General features: G+C 36.3%; 1 protein-coding gene and 1 pseudogene across 1 annotated transcript; both read right to left on the reverse strand.

Annotated features, from left to right (window-relative positions):
- Positions 1-15,370: 15,370 nt before the first annotated feature.
- Positions 15,371-17,559, reverse strand: LOC125191337 ((+)-menthofuran synthase-like; annotated as a pseudogene).
- A 4,142-nt stretch (positions 17,560-21,701) lies between these two features.
- Positions 21,702-22,202, reverse strand: LOC148926500 (uncharacterized). Its single transcript, XM_089059154.1, has one exon. The coding sequence runs from the start codon at positions 22,200-22,202 to the stop codon at positions 21,702-21,704; it is 501 nt and encodes a 166-aa protein (XP_088915280.1).
- Positions 22,203-23,700: the final 1,498 nt, after the last annotated feature.

Raw genomic sequence — 23,700 nt, forward strand, 5'->3', positions numbered from 1 at the left:
AATAGTTCCCGAGTCTTTGAACATGTTTATGTTAGGTTTGGTATACTGAAAAGCATGTTTCGAGCAAGTTTCACTCGAATAGAATCTTGCTTGTATACGTAAAACTCTACAATCCACTTTTAACCCAATTCAGTATTATTCGAGCAGTCTCGCACGAATAGAATCACTATTATTATTACATTGTGTTTGCTTGTGCATTTATAAGATGTTTTACAAACATTTAAATGTATAAGAAGCAAACAAAGTCTAAGACTTTTGCTTAGTAGACTGGTTGTGGGCGTCGTCCACTTTAAGGTAACACAGTCGGTTTTATGCAATGCTTTGCAAAAGAAAAAGAAGAATTTCACAACCCAGATAGACTTAGACTACCTATCGTGAAAGGTTGCAATGTCAGTCCGATTATTTCTAAGCCTTTCTGAAATAAGATGACGTTGGTGTGGTATAGCACTGAATGGATCTAACAGCAAGACGTGTCTTTATGTTATCTACTCAAAGACTAGGTCTTGATAAAATACTATTTCTTAATCTACATACGTTAGCATTGAGCATACGATATTGATTATGCACTACTTTGACTTATCAAATGGTGCGAGTTTTTCGCAACCCAATAATCCTGATATATTGGGTAGTGGTGATTAATATCTAGCGGTGCTAGGATTGCTATTATGTTGAAACGTGCGCGAGGTGAGTCCCGTTTGATAATGTCCTCAAGAGGAGCTCGAACAAGGTTTTGTTATTCGGAAAACTGGCCAGTTGGAGTTTTATTACTCTATGAATAAGAAATAAATGATTCTTGCTAAGTTCACTCTTGGAATTAATAAGATATTAATTAATTAAGTCCATAGCAGACATTGATTAATTAATGGATATTTATATCTTAAGCGCGGGAAATAAATAATAAACAAAGTGGAAACCCGGAATACTTGTAATTTCGGATTTGGATGGGGAGAGTTCAATATTACTTCTGTAGTGGCTGCTCGTAATATTCCAATATAAGCTTGTATTAAATTGTGGGTTCAATTTAATTAGTAAAAAGCTCATTGGGGGAGCCCATATCCAAAACCTTCCATAGATCCCTGTCTGGGCCCAAAAAGAACTTAATATAAATAGGAGAATAAAGGAGACAGAATAATCACAATTTCATTATTTGTAATTTTCGAAAATTTCAGCTTCCCCAGCTGTATGAATTTTCGAATTCCACTCCTTTTCCCAAAAGGATTTCTTCTGTCTTCTTTATTCGAGTCCTTTATTCGAGTCCTAGTGTTTTGATAAGATCAGCCCACCTTGATATCGAGATACAGTTCGGGAACCAGAGAGAAGATCCATGGTCTAGTATTGAAGATCATCGTGGAGAAGGCGCAAGCAATCGTCGATTCTTTGGAGAATCAAAATCGGTAACCTTAAACAGTAGAATTCATGTTTTAGGATTTACTTTCTATGAGCATGAATTATTTGCGTTCTAACATGCAATTATCTGTTTAACATGTGAATTGATTAATCGCATAATCGGTCAAATAGATCCGTGTCTGCTTTATTTGTATTGTACAAGTCTTCCGCTGTGCAAGGGGCTCCTAACCCCAGAAATTGGTATCAGAGCCAATTTTTGTCTCTGATTATGTGGATTAATTTCTTGTTATGTGAATTGCTTGAATGCATGTTTTTCTTCGTTGCGTTGCGTGGTTGTTAATTTTCGAATTAATGGATATAACGTATGAACGAAGAATTGAAAAGCCGTGACATGTGGAATTTAATTAGCCAAGACATGTAGTCAAAATAACATCATCATTACGTGTAATGATTGCTCCAATCACTTTGTCCTTAAATCAATTGAGAGTTGATAACGTGAATTCATCTTTGCGGAATTGTTCAATTGAATTGGTCACGGCTGTTCGGGCTTGACGGGTCGGAACGGAGCGTGTTCGCTGCGATGCAGCGATGATACAGCAGGGGCGCCAGGTCAGCCGCGGAGAATCAGCGGCGGAGCAGTGGCTGCGACGCAGAAACAGCACGAACAGCAGCGACAGTCCGTTTGTGACAGCGGCGGCGACCGGAGTTCAGGCTGCCCAAGCTGTCAGGCTGGGCTGTCTCGACGGGTCGCTGGCAGCAACGGTGATGACGCAGCAGCAGTTTCGTGTTGGGGCAGCAGCAGCTGCGTAGACGACGTCGCACAAGTGACGACGCAGCAGCAGTGCCGGAGACGTCACAGCACCGATGATGATGAAGCAGCGCGACGCAGAACAGCAGCGGGTCGCGATTCGAGTGGGAGCCCTTTGTGGGAAGTTCCCGGACTCGAGAGGCGAATGCGATCTGGCCAGAAACGTGACAGCGGCCATGGATTCAGTGAGAGTCCAGCCGAGCCATGCAAGGTTCGTTCAAAGTTCGCTTTCCAAATTTGATTAGGATTTCAAATCCTTGGATTCAATTTTGGAAATAATTCAAGATTAATTTAGAATTAAGATTTGAATATATCTTGTGGATTTTATATATTATATAAGATTTGATTTTGTATTAAATCATGAATTAATTATAGATTTTATCCTTATTTTATAGATTTGTAGGGATTTAATTCCTAGATGAATCCTAGTTAAATTTGGATAATGACAATCTAATTTTATTTATATCCTATGGATTAATGTGGATTCATCCCTAGATAAATCCTAGTTGGATTTAAATAATGACTAATATTATTTTATTCTTATCCTATGAGTTTATATGAATTTATTCATAGATAAATTCAAGATGGATTTGGATAGTGATAATATAATATTTTATTCTTATCTTATAGATTTATATGGATTTGTTCCTAGATAAATCTTGGATAGATTTGAATAATTATAATATAATATTATTTAATTCTATGGATTTATATGGATTTACTCCAAGATTAAATCCTAGATGGATTAGAAATAATATTAATATTAATTTATTTTTATCCTATGGATTTGAATAGATTTAATTCTATTAAGACAAATCCTAGATGGATTAAAAATAAATATTAATCCAAGTTATCCTTATCTTTTGGATTTATATCCTAGATAGATTAGGATATTGATAATATATAAGAAAATCCTTATTTAATTGGATTTAGATAAATTTATTTATCTAAGAAATCCTAAGTAATGTTTGATATATTCTGGATTGTCTATTCTAAATAGAATTAAGATTTTTATAAATCTTGGTTGATAGGATTTTATTTTTATCTTATGGATTATGATGGAAATGTTTCTATCTAGTAATATCCTAGTACGATTTAAATAATGATAATCCTAGATCAACGTTATCTTGAATTGTAGGATTTGATTTTATCGAAATAAAATCTAGAATAATCCTAAACGGATTTAGATAGTTAACTCTATCTTGAAAAATCCTAAATAAATTTGGATAATTATTATCCAATATAAAATTTAATTATTTAATTGATTCTCCCTTGACTAGATTAAATAATTGTCGTTAGTTATCATGTGTGTTTAAATGTCATGCATTAAATGGATTTATCTGTTTATTTGGTGTTTATCTATTTTAAGTGGATTATCTGTTTTATCTGCTTATGTGATAATTATGCAAAAACCATACTAAATATCTAAGTGATGATTACAACAAGTGCGTTGTATATGGTCTCCATCGGTTGGACTGCCAAATTTTGTGAAGCTGATTTTCTAATATTATCGCCACCTACAAAGTAGGGACAATAATCCTACGAAAACAGTAAGTTCATAAGGGCGGACTTCTCACATAATAAATAGAATGAACTAGAAAGTGGTTCCCAATATTATTGCCACCTGCAAAGTGGGGACAATAATCCTAAGGAACTGCGAGTTTCAGGGTTCAATCAGAATTTATGAGATAGCTTGGTTTTGTTATCAGCACATGAACATTGTTATGGGAGTGTGTTGTAGAAATAAAATTCTGTAATGCTAAATCTGATGGTCGTGCTTATGCAGCATTAGGCGTGTTGACCTCCAAAGGAGGAAGATATTGATGCGTCGGTGTTGTGACCAGTAAAATTGTCAAAATATTAATGCGTATTAACCTCCAAAGGAGGATACAATTTATTAATTTTGCTGTTGTAAGATACATAATTGTTTTGTGGTTATTTGTGATTATGTATTGAGCATGAGTATGTGATAATAAGTTTCTTTGCCAAATCTTCATTATGTCATTTAATATTTGTCTGCGATCCTTAAAGAAAGTAAACTCGAATGCCTAAATTATGTAGACCGGAAACGAAAATGGATAAGTTTCTCATCGCTGAAAACCTTGAGTTTATACTCAATGATTCATGTCCTCCATTTCCTCGACATAATTCCACGAAGAATGTTCGAGAATGCATTATGCATGTACTTGACAAGCTCTTTGAGGAATAAGGTCAAGCTATTTTCCTTTAAGTAGCTCGACAAGTCTTGGTAAATGACGATGAAAGATGGATATCAATAGAATCTGTCAAGATGATTCGATTGGAATATCCTAAAGTGACAGAATGTTTTGAGGATCTTTTGATCACTTAAATAGTTTCTGACACAAGTCATCGCCTAAAGTAACAAGAAATGACTATTAGAAGGTCTAACTGAAAAGTAGAAAATCTTCAGAATAATAGTCGTTGTGTTACTATTAGAGGAAAGTAACATGATAGATGACGAATTCATAAAGGCTGCATTTTTCTTAAGTCCTAGTTCATTTGAACAAAAGACTAGATATGGAAATGAGAGAGCCTGGATTGTCATCGAAGTTTGTTTAAAGCGAGAAAAGATGCTTTGTGAGTTGGATTGACCTATTTTATAGAAGGGCAATGACTTACATGACAATGCAACTTCTAAGTAAGAGAACTTTATCTAGTTAGGTTTTTGTTGCAGTGGGAGCTATTAATGCTCAACTATTGTTTTATGGTTGATGCTTAAGGCATCATAGTATTAAAATAATATAAGTGCGACAAGGTTGAGTATTCAACAACACATCAACTTCTTAATGATTGAATGATAAAGTATTTATGGCTCTTAGCCTTAAGGCCAAGAAAATACTTAGAAATTGTTCGAACTGATCTAGACTATCAAGATTTTAATATTTCGTTAAATAGCTTGAGAGTTGAGAAAGTCTATTTGATGCACTACGAGTTAGAATCATTTGATTTTTCAAGAGATTCAGAATACTTATAGAAGTGCAACATAGAAAGACTAGCAAGTCTTAATGGTTTACACCATAAGGAGACAAGCAAAGGGTTATGATCAGTAGCGGGAGTCTAATCTCCATTGACGAATCCAAGCATTCATCTAATGAATGGGATAGTTATGTAAGAAGGAATCGAAGTCTTTCTAAGACAAGTTCGATTATGTGACGAGTTGTACTCATTAAAATCTTATCATTGATGGGATAAACATTAAAGAAACTACCAACATCAGTACCTTCTACAAAACACGAGTTGTGGACTAGAGCGTCTCTAGTCTAGCATATCTCAAGGTGTAATGTTGTTCCAACACGTGTTGGAAAAGTGTCCAAGAAATTGGAGTTGAGTACTGAGGCATGTTTTAAGGTTTTTCCCAAATGATGTAAGGTTATAAGTTCTATAATCTTCAAAGATATAATTCTTGTATGAAGATCTAGAGATGAACTACAAGCCTAACAGCGTGATAACTCTCAAAATAAAGAGAGAGATATCGGATTTTCCACATTACCAAGAAGTCATACCATTAGAAACTTTTGCACTAATAAAATCAACTTCAGTACCTAAGATTGTAAGAATCATATAGTAGTGGGAGCGTTCCACTGGAACACAATAAGTTTATGGGTCTAAGAGTGTCGTAGGACTCAGTCTTAGATCAACTTGAACATAATCCCTTTAACTACAATGTAGTATTGGTTCATTTGGATATTCATCTTTGAAAAGGTGATAGATTTCAAACTACAATCTTAGATAGACAACATGTTTTACAAAACTTGCAAAACTACCTATAGGCTGTGTCAGTCAGTGGGAGCTAGTATATTTGCAAGTGTAAATATGGATCTCAAAAGGCTAGACAATGACAATGGGTTATGCCCAAAGAGAATTATCTTCTCGCTATCGTTGTGCCAGGATTTATTTGATCCTATTGTCTATTAGAACTTACATAAATTAGAATGTATGTATTATGATTGTCAAGACAGTCTTCTATAAATAGAAGTCTTGAGGAAATGATCTACTAGAACATTCTAATGGATATGTAATTAAGGGCAAGAAACGCATGATTGGAAGTTTATAAAGACCTTCGTGGTCTTAGGCAAGCATCTAAATCAGAGTATATGTGTTTTATCAAAATTGTCAAATGTCTGAAATTTGACTTTTGCCCATTGCAGTGCTGTAAGCACCAGGAAGTTGAAAGTGCATTAAATGTGGTATTATTGGTACTCTACGATGATGAAATCTACAAAAGTTGCAAACAACTAAGATTGACATCTGGCGTAGGAAACTGGTAGTCTACCCGGTTTAAGATAAATGATTTAAGAGAAACTAATTACATTCTTAGCATCTAAGTCCTTTTAAGATCGCTAGAAAGAATGTTGAGATTCTCTTAGGAATCCTATATCTACACATTGCTTGGAATATTTAAGCATTAGAAATTCCATGAAAAGGTTTATACCTCTCAAGATGGAATTTTCTTGTCTCTAGTCAAGTGTCGTTTGACGCTTAGTGAAATCAAGAATTATGAGACTAGTTTCGGAGATAGTTGTCTCATATATGCTATAATGTGTACTAAGTTTGATATTAGTTGTGCTTAAGCATAGCAAGTATATATCATGTTAACCATGGCAAAGGATTTTGATTGAGGTAATGAATATACCCTAGTGCTTGAGAAAGACTAGTAACTATATTCTAGTTTACCAGTCATTCATGTAATGTCCTTGGGGTTACACTGTCTTAGTTTTATGACTAATCAGTGATCGAGTAAGTCATCCTCTGAATATGTGTTTACCTTAGGAATATCTTCCTAATAGCTTTAATCGTAAGTTTGAGTACGCCTACGAGTATTATTTTTTTTATTACTCTAGTAAAGGCTAACTCAAGGGACACACGAGTTTATTAAGCTAAGCAATCACATATGGGGATAAAATTAATTAAAGATCAAGTACGCAGCAAAGACATTATGGTGAAAAAGATATAATCAGAGAACAACCAAGCAGATTTTTCTTTCACCTTGTGAAATGAATGGTAGTTCGATATATCTAGTATCAATACCTGCTTTGTGTATAAGTGGGAGAGTTTTTGGCAGTGGGTATACTCGAAAGCATGTTTTGAGTATAAGTGGGAGATTGTTAGGTTTGGTATACTGAAAAGCATGTTTCGAGCAAGTTTCACTCGAATAGAATCTTGCTTGTATACGTAAAACTCTACAATCCACTTTTAACCCGATTCAGTATTATTCGAGCAGTCTCGCACGAATAGAATCACTATTATTATTACATTGTGTTTTCTTGTGCATTTATAAGATGTTTTACAAACATTTAAATGCATAAGAAGCAAACAAAGTCTAAGTCTTTTGCTTAGTAGACTGGTTGTGGGCGTCGTCCACTTTAAGGTAACACAGTCGGTTCTATGCAATGCTTTGCAAAAGAAAAAGAAGAATTTCACAACCCAGATAGGCTTAGACTACCTATCGTGAAAGGTTGCAATGTCAGTCCGATTGTTTCTAAGCCTTTCTGAAATAAGATGACGTTGGTGTGGTATAGCACTGAATGGATCTAACAGCAAGACGTGTCTTTATGCTATCTACTCAAAGACTAGGTCTTGATAAAATACTATTTCTTAATCTACATACGTTAGCATTGAGCATACGGTATTGATTATGCACTACTTTGACTTATCAAATGGTGCGAGTTTTTCGCAACCCAATAATCCTGATATATTGGGTAGTGGTGATTAATATCTAGCGGTGCTAGGATTGCTATTATGTTGAAACGTGCGCGAGGTGAGTCCCGTTTGATAATGTCCTCAAGAGGAGCTCGAACAAGGTTTTGTTATTCGGAAAACTGGCCAGTTGGAGTTTTATTACTCTATGAATAATAAATAAATGATTCTTGCTAAGTCCACTCTTGGAATTAATAAGATATTAATTAATTAAGTCCATAGCAGACATTGATTAATTAATGGATATTCATATCTTAAGCGCGGGAAATAAATAATAAACAAAGTGGAAACCCGGATTACTTGTAATTTCGGATTTGGATGGGGAGAGTTCAATATTACTTCTGTAGTGGCTGCTCGTAATATTCCAATATTAGCTTGTATTAAATTGTGGGTTCAATTTAATTAGTAAAAAGCTAATTAGGGGAGCCCATATCCAAAACCTTCCATAGATCCCTGTCTGGGCCCAAAAAGAACTTAATATAAATAGGAGAATAAAGGAGATAGAATAATCACAATTTCATTATTTGTAATTTTCGAAAATTTCAGCTTCCCCAGCTGTATGAATTTTCGAATTCCACTCCTTTTCCCAAAAGGATTTCTTCTGTCTTCTTTATTCGAGTCCTAGTGTTTTGATAAGATCAGCCCACCCTGATATCGAGATACAGTTCGGGAACCAGAGAGAAGATCCATGGTCTAGTATTGAAGATCATCGTGGAGAAGGCGCAAGCAATCGTCGATTCTTTGGAGAATCAAAATCGGTAACCCTAAACAGTAGAATTCATGTTTTAGGATTTACTTTCTATGAGCATGAATTATTTGCGTTCTAGCATGCAATTATCTGTTTAACATGTGAATTGATTAATCGCATAATCGGTCAAATAGATCCGTGTCTGCTTTATTTGTATTGTACAAGTCTTCCGCTGTGCAAGGGGCTCCTAACCCCAGAAGTTTATTTGCGCATTCATCTCTGTGGGATCGATCCCTACTTCCCTGTGCTGATTTTAGTATACGTGGTTGAGGGTTTTGAAGAGGTATTCTGTGTGTCCGATGAGCGAGATCTTCCAACGTTCCGTGAGTTCCTAGACCCCGTGATCTAGTGAATTCGCTGGACCCAGGAAGCTTGATATTCCTTACTGTGCACACAGCAAACCAGTACTACTTCATCCATACGTTGGAGGCATGTGATCCTTACTTCCAGTATCGGGAAGATGACATCGTGATGCACTATTTTTTAGCACTATTAATACCTGCAAGTATACAGAGTTGCAATAGTATAGCTAAAGGCTAGTACCAGATATCGAACACGGGAAAAACAAACATAGACAGTCTATCTTCTACTAAAACTCAATTACTATTTGGAAAACCGAAAGATTTTTGAAAGCTTTGGAAATTGAAAATAATTTGAAAGCAAGTAACATTGATTGCAGATAAATCACAAAGATAAAACATAGAGATAAGGGAATCCCAGGGATGTCCATTCATAGTTATGATTATACAAATTCCAAACTACAATACCCTAGCACAGTTATTACTTTGATAGGACGAAGTCACCTAGCCTATGCTCATGCGATGCAAACGTTGATTACTAACATTAGGGTTGTCAACCATAACACGTAACTCCGAAAATCTCCTAAGACCCTTAAAAAGTCCTCACTCTCAATTAATAATGTCGATTAGTGTCTACTAATTGGACCTGACTCGCTAGAAATCTCTCACAGTTATGAAACAAGTTATGTTGGATCAACATAGAATGTGTCACTCAAATGTGAAGCGTCAAGCATAACTTAGGGAAGAAACAAAGTAAAAAGAAAACGGATATTAAATAGGAAATAGGAATTTTATAACCAAACTCGTTACTAACACATCCCTAGAATCCTATGAATTTAGTTACACATGATGTAATAATCTAAACACATATTGAAGGGAAAACAATTGAAACATAAAACTAAAGCAAATAAAACGCGTACGTTGAATCCTTTTCGTTCTTGATGTTCTTGAATCCTTCTTTAACTCCTTGCACAATGAAGTACTCTAACTTTTAATCTTGGAAATTATGTTGCAAAAAGAGGGATCTTGATTAATGAAGCTTGAGGGCCTATTTATAGGGAAAAGTCACTCATCATTCTACAAGGAAAAGATCTGCAAAATATGGTAAATCTTGGAGCCCAATCTAGGCTAAATTAGATTCACCTCTTTTCACGGTGGGCCGCCACATAATCTCCGGCGATCGCCACAAGTCAATCCAGAGTCTCTGCCTCCTCGGTGGCGGGCCGCCACACATCTTCCGGCGGTCGCCGGGCGAGACTCCTTTTCTTGCACTGTTTTCTGAGGCGGGCCGCTACAAGCTACTGGCTGCCGGGGGCCGTTTGAATTCCAGATTTTCAGACTTTGCATTTTGACTCCATTTTTTGGCTAAAACATGCACATTTCTCACAAAACATGTTAAAATACCAAAATAGATAAAATATGCAAATAATGGACATGTAATGCGAGTTTGATACCAAAAAAAGACAAATAATGACCTTAAAAATTATCAAAATTTTGAGATTTTAAGTGATTATTTTGTGCAAAAAATTCCGCCATTACAAAAAAAACTATGCAAATTATTTTCTCAAATTTTAAATTTAAAATATATAATTTCTATAAAATAATTTTAATCATCCGTATGCTTTGCATTTGTGAATTCCAATAATAAATAGAGAGCTTTATTTTATGAGGGAACATATTTTTTGGTCCACGAACTTTGTCTAAGTATCATTTTAGATCTGTGAACTTTGAAAATATCATTTGAGGTCCGGTCCATCAACTATGGATTGATATCATTTGAAGTACTTTTTTACTATTTCCAAGTTTTTTTGGACGAAAATACCATCAATACCTTAAAGAGTATATATTTTTAATAAACTTATCATATACTCATTTTTTTATAAATATCTTTATAATATATTTTTGACGAATTTTCTAAATATATTTTGACCTTCAATATTTATCACTTAATTTTGTGACATGCAAGTCAAATTGCTTCTTCAATTTTTCATATTATAGAATTTTAAAATTGAATAAAGAACTTTTCTTTAATAATAAAAAAATGAATAAGGATCTTTTTTTTCATGTCACAAAATTAATAGATAATATTGAAGGTCGAATTATATTTAAAAAATTCATCAAAAATATAGTAAAAATATTTATAAAAAATATGAGTATATGATAAGTTAATTAAAAATATATACCCTTAAAAATAATGAGGGTAATTTTGTCTAGAAAGACTTGGAAATAGTACAAAAGTACTTCAATTAATCTTAACTCATAGTTAGCAGACCTCAAATGATATTTTCAAAATTTACGAACCTAAAATGATACTTTGTCAAAGTTTATGGACCAAAAATGATGTTCCATCTTATTTTATAAATAGGATGTAAAGAAAATTGTGGTAAGTTTTTTTGGACGGATTGACATTAGTTCTTATAGGCTTATAGCTAGGTATAGTGATCCATTTAATTTTGGTGGCCAAATTTATTAATTTTGACATGTTTTTCTGATTTTTTGTTTTAATTTAAATTTTGTGTACTTACACTAGTTGAATTTTTTACGTTTGCACCGAATTATGATATTGTATTATTTTTCACATTTTGTTATAACTTTTATTTGATAAAATTCATTATTAAAGTTGATTAAATTTTAAAATCTTGAATACTTATGATTAGAGGTGCCCATGGTTCAAGAACCGACGGTTCCGGTTCGGAACCGTTAGAAATTGTTGAACCGGAACCGAACCGCGAGGGTGTTTCGCGGTTACGGTTTTGGTTCCAAAACCGCCGGTTTCGGTTTCGGTTCCGAACCGGTGGTTTTCCGGTGATTTTTCACGGTTCCAAACAGCCGATTTTTTGCGGTTCCGGCTTGATTTCACGGTTTTCCGGCAGTTTTTCGCGGTTCCGGTTTGTAACCGCGCGGAACCGACGGTTCCGGTACGGTTTTGGTTCGAAATTTTTTGAACCTGAACCGAACTACGATTTAAAAATCGACGATTTTGGTTCGGAATCATAACCAACGGTTACGGTTTCGGTTTTAACCGTTGGTTCGATAAACCTTGGGCAGGTCTACTGATGATATAATTTTTTTTTACAATAAACGTTATTAAATGTATTAATTTGGATTGAGATATGGTACATGAAACATGTATACATAATTATGGGACACCCAGTCTCATCCTCACATTCAGTCTACTAACTCAATTCCCAAGACTGTCATTGTTTTCATAGTTTCATAACTACGATGTTGTGATAGGTCATTTTCGTAAAATTATATACGATGTTGTGATAGGTCATTTTCGTAAAATTATGGAGATATGTTTAAACTTATTGACTTGGTGTAATCTCTAGCAATTCAAATTGTTATTATGTTACTTCCTCCGTCCCACGAATGTTCCCTTTTTGGTTTATCACAACCAAGATGACTCATTATTAAAAATAAAAACATTTTTATCTCTATTTTATTTTTTATCTCTTACTTTATTCTCTTCACTTAATATACAAAATAAAACTTTATAAAATCTCGTGCAGCCCAAAGAAGAGATCATCTTTCTTAGGGCCTAGGAGTACTTTACTACTCTCTCCATCAACAAAAAGTAGTCTCAATTTATTTTTTTGGGATATCCACAAAAAATAGTATCATTTCTATAAATAGAAAGTTTCTCTCTTACACTTTAGCCATTGAAACACTTTAGCCATTTTTTCAGCTCTCTCCCATACTTCTTCTTCTTCTTCTTCTTCTCTCTCTCTCTTACTTTACCTACTTTTTCTACCATTTCTCTTATTTTGTTGATTTCTCATTAAAATTCATACAGTTCCCAAATGAGACTAGTACTCCCTCCGTCCCATAAAAGTTGAGTCGTATTCCTTTTTAGTCCGTTCCAACAAAGTTGAATCATTTCCTTTTTTAACTAAAGACAAAATATCTAATCACTCTTATTTTATTCCATCATTTACTTTACTCTCTCTTATATTTCCTACTTTTTTCATCTCTCCTATTTATTTAATATAAATTCTTAATCTCCGTGCCCAAAAGTTTTGTCTCAACTTTTATGGGACGGAAGGAGTATATTTTTGTGAAATCATAAAAGAACACTAGCCAAGTTATCTGTCCGCAAAAAAAAAAAAAAATGGTTTCTCTCTCACATTTGTTGGCCGTGCTACTCTACACTTCCATCTTCCTCTTCTTCCTCCACAAATGGCGCCGCAGTCATTCTCCGGGGTCCGAGAAATGCCTAACTCCGTCTCCACCAACGTTCCCACTAATCGGAAACCTCCACCAGCTGGGCTCACTCCCCCACAGATCCCTCCAGTCACTCTCCCGCGGCTATGGCCCTCTCATGCTGCTCCACTTCGGCAAGGTCCCCGTCCTCATCGCCTCCTCGGTCGAGGCAGCGCTTGAGATCATGAAAACCCAGGACCTAATCTTCTCAAACAGACCCCAACTCAGCATCCGGGGAGGCTGTTCTACAACAACCGGAACGTGGCGTACGCACCGTATGGAGAGTTCTGGCCAGTGGCGGATACAGAAATGTTTTTCAGAGGGGGCGGAATTGTGTTTTCTTATGTACGTTGCTTGAAATCTTCTCGTATATGCAAACGACAACTTCAGTCATAATTATCATCATACTAGTATTCTTACTACTATATTTGATATATACGATAGACTAAAATCTACAACTAATCATGTACATTTTGCTTAAAGAAACTTTTTGGGCAGATAAATCAAGCGTGTTAACTTTTGGTCCAAATATTTATAACTCTGACAAAATTCACGGTGATGAATACAGTAGCTAAAGTTTTCTTTTGAAAACTCTACTTGATTATGAAACTAGTTTATAAAATGGTTACAAAAGAATAGCTTAAAATTTAAATTTATATAAATTTATTAAAAATAAAAATCAATAAAATATAATCAACTCATATATACTTAATACATGCCTCATAGTAATGTTTATTTATTTTGTAAATTTCATTCATATCTAGCAATATGTCTAATAATTATTTTTGTGAAATAACTCTATTAAAAAATGGAGTAACAAATCTGTTAAATCTATTCTATTAAATCAAAATTCATAATAGGCCGACTTAATATTGATGCAGCCCTCTAGTTTTTTATATTTATCCATTAATTTATTAGGCCCAAAGTATGCAGCCCACTATAAGTCATCTTCTTCCTCCTGTGCGCAAACCCTCAAATCTCTATTTCCGATGAGAACTCCATTGTCGTCATATTCAGATAACCTTCTCACCTCAAGTCACCTTCTGATCTTGGAGCATTCTTCACTGCTCGCTCAGTTTACGAGTCTTCTTCTCTCTTAATTTTTTTTTACGGAGGGGGCGACCACGGCTTTTTCCGTCCAACCATTAAGACAAATTCGACTCTATTGGCTGCCGGGGAGGGGCGACCGCCCCCTCCTGCGCCCTGGATCCGCCACTGGTTCTGGCGGCAGATTCGCAGCATCTGCGTGCTTCATCTGCTGAGCAACAAAAGGGTTCAATCTTATCGCGGCGTGAGGGAGGAAGAGACTTCCCTCATGGTCGACAAGATTGCATACACCAGTCCCATTGCTAGTCCCTCGTGAACTAACTCAAGATGCAAAAGTATTGAGCTACGATGACACATCTGGTACGCGTGTCATGATCAATGTTTGGGCGATTTCTCGGGACCCATCATTGTGGGAAAAACCCGAGGAATTTCGTCCGGAGAGGTTCCTTGGGTCGAGTATAGACTTTAGAGATATGCTTTTTGAGTAGATCCCGTTTAGGGCAGACCGAAGGGGATGCCCCGGTGTTACGTTGGTGATGGCAGTGGTTGAGCTCGCACTAGCCAAGCTGGTCCACAAGTTTGATTTGGGATTGCCAATTGGAGCGAAAATGGAGGAGTTAGATGTGAATGAATCTAATGGAATCACAATCCATAGAAAGGCTCATTTGCTTGTTGTAGCTACTCCACATGCTTGTTAGGTCATTCTGTTTATTGGGAACATGATCTCATATACATATATTTGCGGTTCGATTTCCAAGATTATATTTCATAATTAAATATGCATTGTGTTTGGTTTATGAAATTGAATTTCACGACTCAATGACTTGGATTTCACTTTAACTCAACCCCCCCTTCTCTCTCTAGATTTTCTCAATCTAGAATGGAGCTTTTTCCCTCTGTTGACTCAATCACATGGGTGTCCTTTCATTTTTTGTATCGTGCTACATCATTCTATAATGGAGGTCCTTTTCTATATCAAAAGTGCAATCACTGTCTTAATTAGGTGTTTTTTCTGCTTTTCTCAATTCCATTCTGGAAACAGATTAATCTTTTCTTACTTTATGAACTTACTGGCACTTTCAACTTTATTTCTTAGCTTTCATCCTTTCCATTTCTACGTCTCACATGCACACTCTACGCATGCGCGCGAACAGATACATACACTGAATAATTTCTTCGTATTCAATTTCATAAGGAGTACTATCAATCAGTACATTTTTTTGCTGAATGGATAATTTGGAATTGAATTATAATTCAATTTTATAGAATTCTAATTCTAATTCTGTAAATCCTTAATTTTATTTTAATAAATTGCACACGGATGCAATTTTACATAGGAGATTCGACAACCTAGAAATGAGCTAACAAATTAACAACAAGAAGTAGGAACCAGAAGTAGAGGAGATTTCTTATGGACAATAATGCCAGGGGCTTCAGTCATGTCCAAATCCTCCACTCTACCTCCATTCGCAATCCAAAGTCGAATTCGTTAACCAATCTCGATAGTGCAAGCTCGTATACCGACATTGCAAACGCGATGCCGGGACAACCTCTTCTTCAAGATCCAAAGGGGATCATCTCAAAGTCTAAACCTTTATAGTCTATGCTCGTATCAAAGAACCTTTCAGGGCAAAATTCATTTGGATTCTCCCACAACGATGGGTCCCTTGAGATGCCCCAACAATTAACCAACACGAGTGTGCCATGTGGGATGTCGTAGCCCAGTAAATTAGTGTCTTGAGTTAATTCACGAGGGAGGGCTAATGGAAATGGTGGATGAATCCTTAGACTCTCTTTGGATACTGCTTTCAGATATGACATTTTGTCCAAGTCATCCTCATTAATATCAATCCCATTCTTCTTTCTAGCTACATTTCTCACTTCGTTTTGAAGTAGCTTCATGTATCTTGGATTTCTTAGGGCCTTGATTTGATCATCGTCAACGGGATCACTATCCTTAATCTCCCTTTGAAACTCAAGCAATGCATCTACAAAATTCACGACTGCATCATCACTCAATGTCTTCATCCTATATTCTCGAAGCACACCCTCCAAAAATTCATCTTGCATTTTAAAAACATTTTCAACTTGTGCTTAACACCATTCACACGGTTAATCCAACCTAACCATGGCACGAAGTCTCCCACATCAAATTTCCTCAACATCTCAATAAACTTCCCCAATATCTGATTAAAATCCCTCTCTCCATCCTTGCCGCCGTAAGTCCTCCCTAGCACTGCCCTGCATACCACATCGTTTGTCAGATCAATGAACACCTTGCTCAAGTTTACAACCCCTGGTGAAGATCGCTTGATCTTCTCAATCATCAGCGACGTCTCTTCTTCTCGAATGCGTCGGAAGGATTGAACCCTCTTGTTGCTGAGGAGCTGTAGCACGCACTGCTCCGCGCCTAATAAATCAAATAAAATTTGAAATAGAGAAGAGACGGAGATTTGATCAGATTTATAAATTATAAGGGTAAATTGTAAGAAAACTATAAAGTTTGATCAAATTTTGATTCATCCAAAATTTGAAAATAGGGAAATTTGGATTTATTCTCAAAATTTGGATTTATCCAATTACTATGACGGTCAAGAAATCATATGCAAACATAGGCGTTGATGAATTAAATAATGTTGTCGATTATTAAAGAAAATGATATTGTTTGATTGAAATTTGAAAAATATGATTAATATATATTACACTTAGGCGATTAGAAATTTTCATTATGATAACAAATTCAAATTTCAGATTTCTCACTAGTTTTTAAAGATGCAAGATGAACCATAATTTGATCGAATTTCATGTTGTTTTTTGGTTATTTCCCCTGTACATAAAATGCATGTAATAATGATAACGATTAAACAATACGTAGTATATTATAGATTTATGGAGATGAAATAGATATCCTCATCACCTGCCGCCAGTGGTCGCTGTAGGCGGCGAAAGCGACGTCTCTGCCGCCGTACAATAGCCTGTCGGCGATGCTAAACTTCGGCCTGCTTGCGAAGATTAGGTCTTGGTTTTTCATTATCTCCCGGGCCGCCTTGGCCGAGGAGGCGACAACGACGGGCTTGCTGCCGAATTGGAGTAGCATCACCTCGCCGCAGCGGTTGGACAGAGACTGGAAGGAACGTGGGGTAGGGTTCCGGCGAGGTAGAAATTTCCGATTATTGGAAGCATTAGTGGTGACGGTGGCAGCTTCTTTTTCGAATGGTTGGAGCTTTTTTTGAGGAAGAAGAAGACTAGGATGAAGAAAGAGAAAAGAAGTAGTAGAGCTTCCATTTTCTCTCTTTTTGATGGACTATTGATTCAGACAAGGTCACCTATTTATAGAGAGAAAAAAAACTTACTCGAACACCAATTTATACCTGGAATATTGTTTGTGATAGTCATAGCTTGAGGAGAGTGATGAGACATGATTTAGATAAATTAACCAATTCTATGAAAGCTTGTGTAACCTTCACAACATTTCATAGCTTTGTCGAAAATTTTTTCTTGCAATTAGTTAAAATCACAATTTATATTTTACAAATATCCATTTAATTTTTTTTTTTTTTTTACATATAACTATAGATATGATATAAAGTGTAACTGAATTTTGTTTTCAAGCAATTTATTTTTGATAAAAAATACGTGAAATTTGGTATCAGTCCAAATTATTGACGATATTAGTTACTAAAAATTCGAAATAAAGAACATATGTTATGTGAGCCACGGTGATCGCAAATGTTCGCAAGCACCATTTTAGCGAGCATAGTTGTGCTCCCAAATGTGATCACTAATGTCATTTAACAAACAATTGTTGCTTTTTTTTCAATGTAGTTCTAAGGATTGATTGTTACTATTAATTTTTGGTTTTGTCCTATGTATGGATATTATTTTTAACATAAAATATAATTATGAAAAGAAAGTGTTATATTATTTTGATATTATATAATAATTCGGATCCCATCAATAATTCAGCCACCTGTAAAACATGAGTTATTGTTGGCCAACAGATCCGATGATATTAATATATTCATTGGTCCACATGGGCTGTCTCTGATTGTTTTTTTTCGAACATGTGCAAATTGTAATAGTTTGTGAATTAATTGGACACGACATGACGAAAGATACATATTGTTTATGATTATTTTTTGATACAGAAACCAGGATAACCAGATATATAATCATCAACCATACTTCATAATTATAAAATGTACTCCCTCCGATCCGTCCCATTAAATATGCAACATTTGCTTTTTTAGTACGAGATTTTATATAGCGCTGTTTTGTGAGTTAATGAAGATGGAGTAAAGTAAGAGAGAAGAAAAAGCAGAGAGAGTATTGTTTCCATTTTTAGAAACATTTTATTTTTAATAAGATAAACCAAAAATGAAAACGTTTCATTTCTAATGGGACAGAGAGAATAGTTAAGTTAAAAATTACGTGAGCATCTAAGCACTATATTCTACCTATATAATTATGATGTCCCTTAGCATTGGTATTGTATGGTGTTTGGTACTTATAAATAAATGATTCAAATCATTTTATATTTTAAATGTCTGTACGTGTAAATCTACGCTCAAAGGTAAAAAATGATTCTCACGTTCAATTCACACTATAAAAAGTGTTCTCATTTGAATTTAACCTTTTATACATATAATATTTTATTGGTAGCTTGGGTCTTGGCTGTTGATAAAAATATCTTAGCAAAGCACAAACGAACCCTTTTGCAACTAAAGCACTTGTCAAAATAAATACTGTGCTAAATTTTAATAAAAATTAAAAAATTTAAATATGAAATATTATATCAAATCTCAATACATATTTATCTAGTTATTACTGGAGTGCTATATTTTCTGTATTATTAAACCTCATTTCATGCACGCAACCCGCAATAAAGATTTTAATTTACATTTAAGTTTTGCTTTCAATAATTTCCACAATATTTGAATATTCATTCTTTAATCATGGATGCACCCTTCACGGTCCTCTCATGTAGGGGTGGGTCGATACGATATATCGTATCGAAAATGTTGTATCGTGTTTCGTATCAAAAATATTGATATGAGAGAATTTCATATCGTTATCGTATCGAAATTTTCGATATATCGAACTTTCGATATGGATAATATCAATATCGTTATTGTATCGATATTTCGATATATCGTAAGATCGATACGATATATCGAAATATCGTTATTGTATCGAATAAATGTATATCGAAAAATATAATTTCAAACTGCAAAATAACACAAAAATTAATAAAACTTCAACACAATAAAATAAATAGTGTTCTTATTAGGCTTTCATGTATATATTTTCTAAATATATGAATGAATTAAATGGATTTGAATATATTTATAATTTTAAACTTCAATATGTATTGAATTTCAATATGTTTCAATATATATGATATATATCGTATATTCGATATAAAACGATATATCGAAAATATCGATATATATCATAAATTCGATATAAAACGATATATCGCGATATAAGGAAATGCATATCGTTATCGTATCGAAAACTTACGATACGATACCGTATTGTATCGAAAATTACGATATACCGAAAATTCGATAATTTTTCGATATTTTTCAATACGATACGAGCGATATATCATTTTTTCGGTATTTTTCCCCAGCCCTACTCTCATGCACTAACGTTCCCAACGAATGTGGACAAAACGTGTTCGCCCCCTTTTTCTTTTCTTAAATAAGAAGATAGTTTCAAATTTCAGTGGAATAGTAAATGGATTACCAAAGGTAACATGAAGTTTCTTCGTCGATTCCTTTTTCATAGGTAACAAATCAAAAATTAAAATTTTAAAGGCTGCACCACGGTAGAGTTAGAAAGACATTTTGCCTTAGGTATTAACCGTTCTATCACTAGACCGTAGGCAGTTAATTCATACTTAGCTTGCATGATTATTTGAACCCACAAACAAATACTACTACATGCAATTAGTTAGATTGGCCAGACAAAATTTTCACTTAACAACACATTTCTCAAATATAAAACAAATCTATAGATTAGAATTACAAAGATAAAACTAGATCAATCAAGACACTCCACTAATTCTAACATCCTAAATTCCAGAACAAGAAACAAAAAAATATAAGTATGATATACAACTATATAGAAAGTTATACAGCTGAAATTGAGCTTCCTTACCACTGAAGCAGTACATGCATTAGAGGCGAAGTCTGTAGACGTAGAATCCATAAAAAATTGAGGTGTATGGTTTCACTGTATCTGAATTCTGAAACTGTCCCTCCACGACTTCAAAGACTATCTAGTGGGCCATTTGTTACAGATTAGGAGAACTCATTCCAAAAGACTAGTCTGTTAGCAGAGAAAACTCATTTAGTCTATACACCTGTTACGAGCCTTAATTGCCTTTCTTTAGTTTAGATATTGTAGGGATTTGATATCTTTTCTATATATTGTTTTTCTTGTTAGATAAGTTAGCGTAGTAGTATTTATTATAAATAGGATAGATTGTTATCGTGTTATTCATTCAACCAATTAATGAAATCAGTATTTCGTCCAACTTGGCTTGAATCACAAATCAATTGCTGCCGACGGGAATACTCCCACGCTCAGCCCCGTTCGGCCGCCGACCCTCACGGGCGCCGGATTTATCCGTATTTATCTCTCCGCCGACCCTAACGGGCGCCGGATTCTCTTTATATTGTTATTTTCCTTTATCGGTTTGTTAGGAATTTAGGTTCCTAACAACTGGTGCTTTCATCCAGAGCTCATCCTCCATCCATGAATTCCGACGATGAAATCATTCTATCCCACATGTTCGATCGGATTATGGAACGCTTCAACAAATTGGAGTCGCGTATGGACGCGAACGACCGGAGACTTGTGAAGCGTCGGTTCCGCTCGCCGCAAGAACTTGACCATGAAGATCAGACGCAGACGAGGAACAAATCGTGCTGGGGTCCACCGCCAGGCCGCAACCATCGGGGATACTCATATCAGCACCCAACTCGTCTCCGCTCCTGCCACAAACAACCTCTCGACTGGCCGCCACCAGCCCTTCATCCTAGTTCAAGTTGGTATCTGCAGGGGCTTCATCTGACACAGTCGTTGCAGCCGGCAACCAGCCCGAGTTCCTGTTGGGTCCCACCAAGAGTGCAGCTTGAACAGCCTACGCACCATCCACTGCGCCCATTTACATGTTGGGACTATCGTGTGCAACAAGAATCTCAAGCATATGATCATCAACACCCCACAACAGGTTCATTAGAATATCAAGCATCTGATTTTGCAGCTATCGATGGTGGAGATAGTGAATCTGTGTATTATACTATTGATCATTGGGACTCGGTCTTTTTTTTTTTTAAATAAACACCTTCACGGTGGAGGGTTAAGTAGGACCCTCATCCCATTTATATCATGAAAAAACGTGTGAAATTACAATCAGCCAATCCCGAAAGCAGATGGCCTAAAACAAGGCGGATGCATAACAGAAAACTGCCATCCCCTTAAACAAAACCAATCCTCAACAAATCAAAACAAAAGTCTATCAACCAAACCTAAAATTAGGCATACCAAGTTGATCCAATCGTGCAAGAGCTCTCACCCGGCTAGGGACCGAATCTGCTCGAAACTTCATCAAGGAGACGCTCTCTTTACCAAGGGCAGCTAAGTGATCAACTGCTTTGTTACCCTCTCTTCTAATGTGTGTAATTTCCCATGAAACCTCTCTGAGTGCAACTCTCACCTTGACCATTTCATGTCTTAGTTTTGCCGGCCCCAGAAGTCCCCTACTCAGCATGGAGCACACCACCTCTGCATCAGATTCAATCCATATATGCGTGCTATGCTCCTTAGCCAACAGAATTCCTTCCAAAAGCGCTTTCATCTCAGCTTCCAGCCCCGACTCTGCTGCAAAAGGGACACAGAAGGCTTCCACAATTTCCCCCCGGTGGTCTGAATTAGGCCGCCTCCACCCGCCCTGTTTGTGCCCCCCACAAAGGCCCCGTCCACATTTAATTTGATCCAAGGGCAGTCCGGGGGCCTCCATTGAACCTTTTCCACCTTTCTGATCTTACTCCTCCATGTTGTTGTTCCCATGAAATCCACCTTCGCTCACACCCCTTCCAGTGCTCCGGTCCAAGATGTCTAGCCAAAACCAAATTTCTTAAATGTAGCACCACCCTCTTGCATACTCTTTCGACCTTGAACTCTTCCTCACGGTGCACACATCCATTCCTTTCTGTCCAAATGTACCACAGAATTAGGCAAGGAATGGGGCGCAAATATGGTGATTATATGTGATTCCCAACTGTCGTTGCCACCATCTTACTCTCCCTTCCAAATTGTGCCATGGCCTGCCAAAGTTCGGAATCTGTGGGAACCAGCTCGCAAAATGGTCCCAAATATCTGAAGCTGCATCACCATTGACGAACAAATGTAATCGGGATTCAATGTTTGACTTCACGCAGCACCTACACTTAGAAGCAAGATAAACACCTCTCCATTGAAGTTTAGCATCCACTGGGATTCTATTAGCGAGAAGTCGCCAGAGGAACACTGAGATTGTGGGCATAATCCCTTTATTCCAAATGATGTTATACACCTCAAAAGGCTCCCCTCTATGTCGTAGTAGGTTCCAGGCCGAGGCTAACGTGAAATTTCCATGCGGCGTCAAGTTCCACCTGAACTCATCTTTTACAGCCTTGTCGATAGGAGTGAGTATGATCTCCTCTACCACCTCTCTTGGTAATTTCCATTCATCTATCAAGCCAAAAAGGGCCTCCTTGTTCCAGCCTGTATCCGTCCAAAAATCCTCAACTCGTACAAAATCAGGGACACCTCCTCCTAGACATAGGGAGGAGATCGGCAGGTCCCTTACCCAATTGTCTTCCCAGAAACTCACCTTTCCGTCTCCCAACATCCAGCTAATAAATCTCTGACATTTGACTCCTCCCATAAACATTCTTCGCCAAGATGGGCTGAACCGAGAAGAGCGGAAGATAACCATGTTGGACAAAAACGACCAATACTTTTTGTGCATATACTCTGCCCAAAGAGATTTCCTCTCCCTAAATCTCCACCAAAGTTTAAAACTGAAGGCTTCCACTGTATCAGCCATACGCCTTAGACCGAGTCCCCCCTCTAAAGTAGGACGACAGACATCCTCCCATTTAATCCAATGTGTCTTTGTCGCGGTATTGCAAGAACCCCAAAAATATCTAGCTAGCACCTGCTCCATCTGTTTAAGGGCTCCTTTCGTTGGTTCTAACACTTGGAATATGTGGATAGGGATAGACTCAAGGATGCTTTTGATTAAGGTAAGTCTCCCTCCAAAAGAGAGATGCCTATGAAACCAACTGTGAAGCTTTGCTAACATTTTATCTCGTATGAACATGAACAAACTTGTTTTCTTGCGCCCCCGAAAAATAGGGACACCAAGATATGTGAACGGAAAGCTTCCCTGCTGAAAACCTCCAACCCTATTCACATCATCCGCCCACCCATCATACTTTTTGTCCATATAGAAGCAGCTTTTACCTTCATTA

This window comes from Salvia hispanica, chromosome 5, assembly GCF_029641045.1.
Source record: "Salvia hispanica isolate PSC_SH4W2 chromosome 5, Shi_PSC_v1, whole genome shotgun sequence".
NCBI classification, from domain to species: domain Eukaryota; kingdom Viridiplantae; phylum Streptophyta; class Magnoliopsida; order Lamiales; family Lamiaceae; genus Salvia; species Salvia hispanica.

Bases quoted from the DNA above. Each gene is read 5' to 3' on its own strand.
- LOC148926500 (XM_089059154.1), bottom strand. From the start codon at position 22,202: ATGGAGGCCCCCGGACTGCCCTTGGATCAAATTAAATGTGGACGGGGC.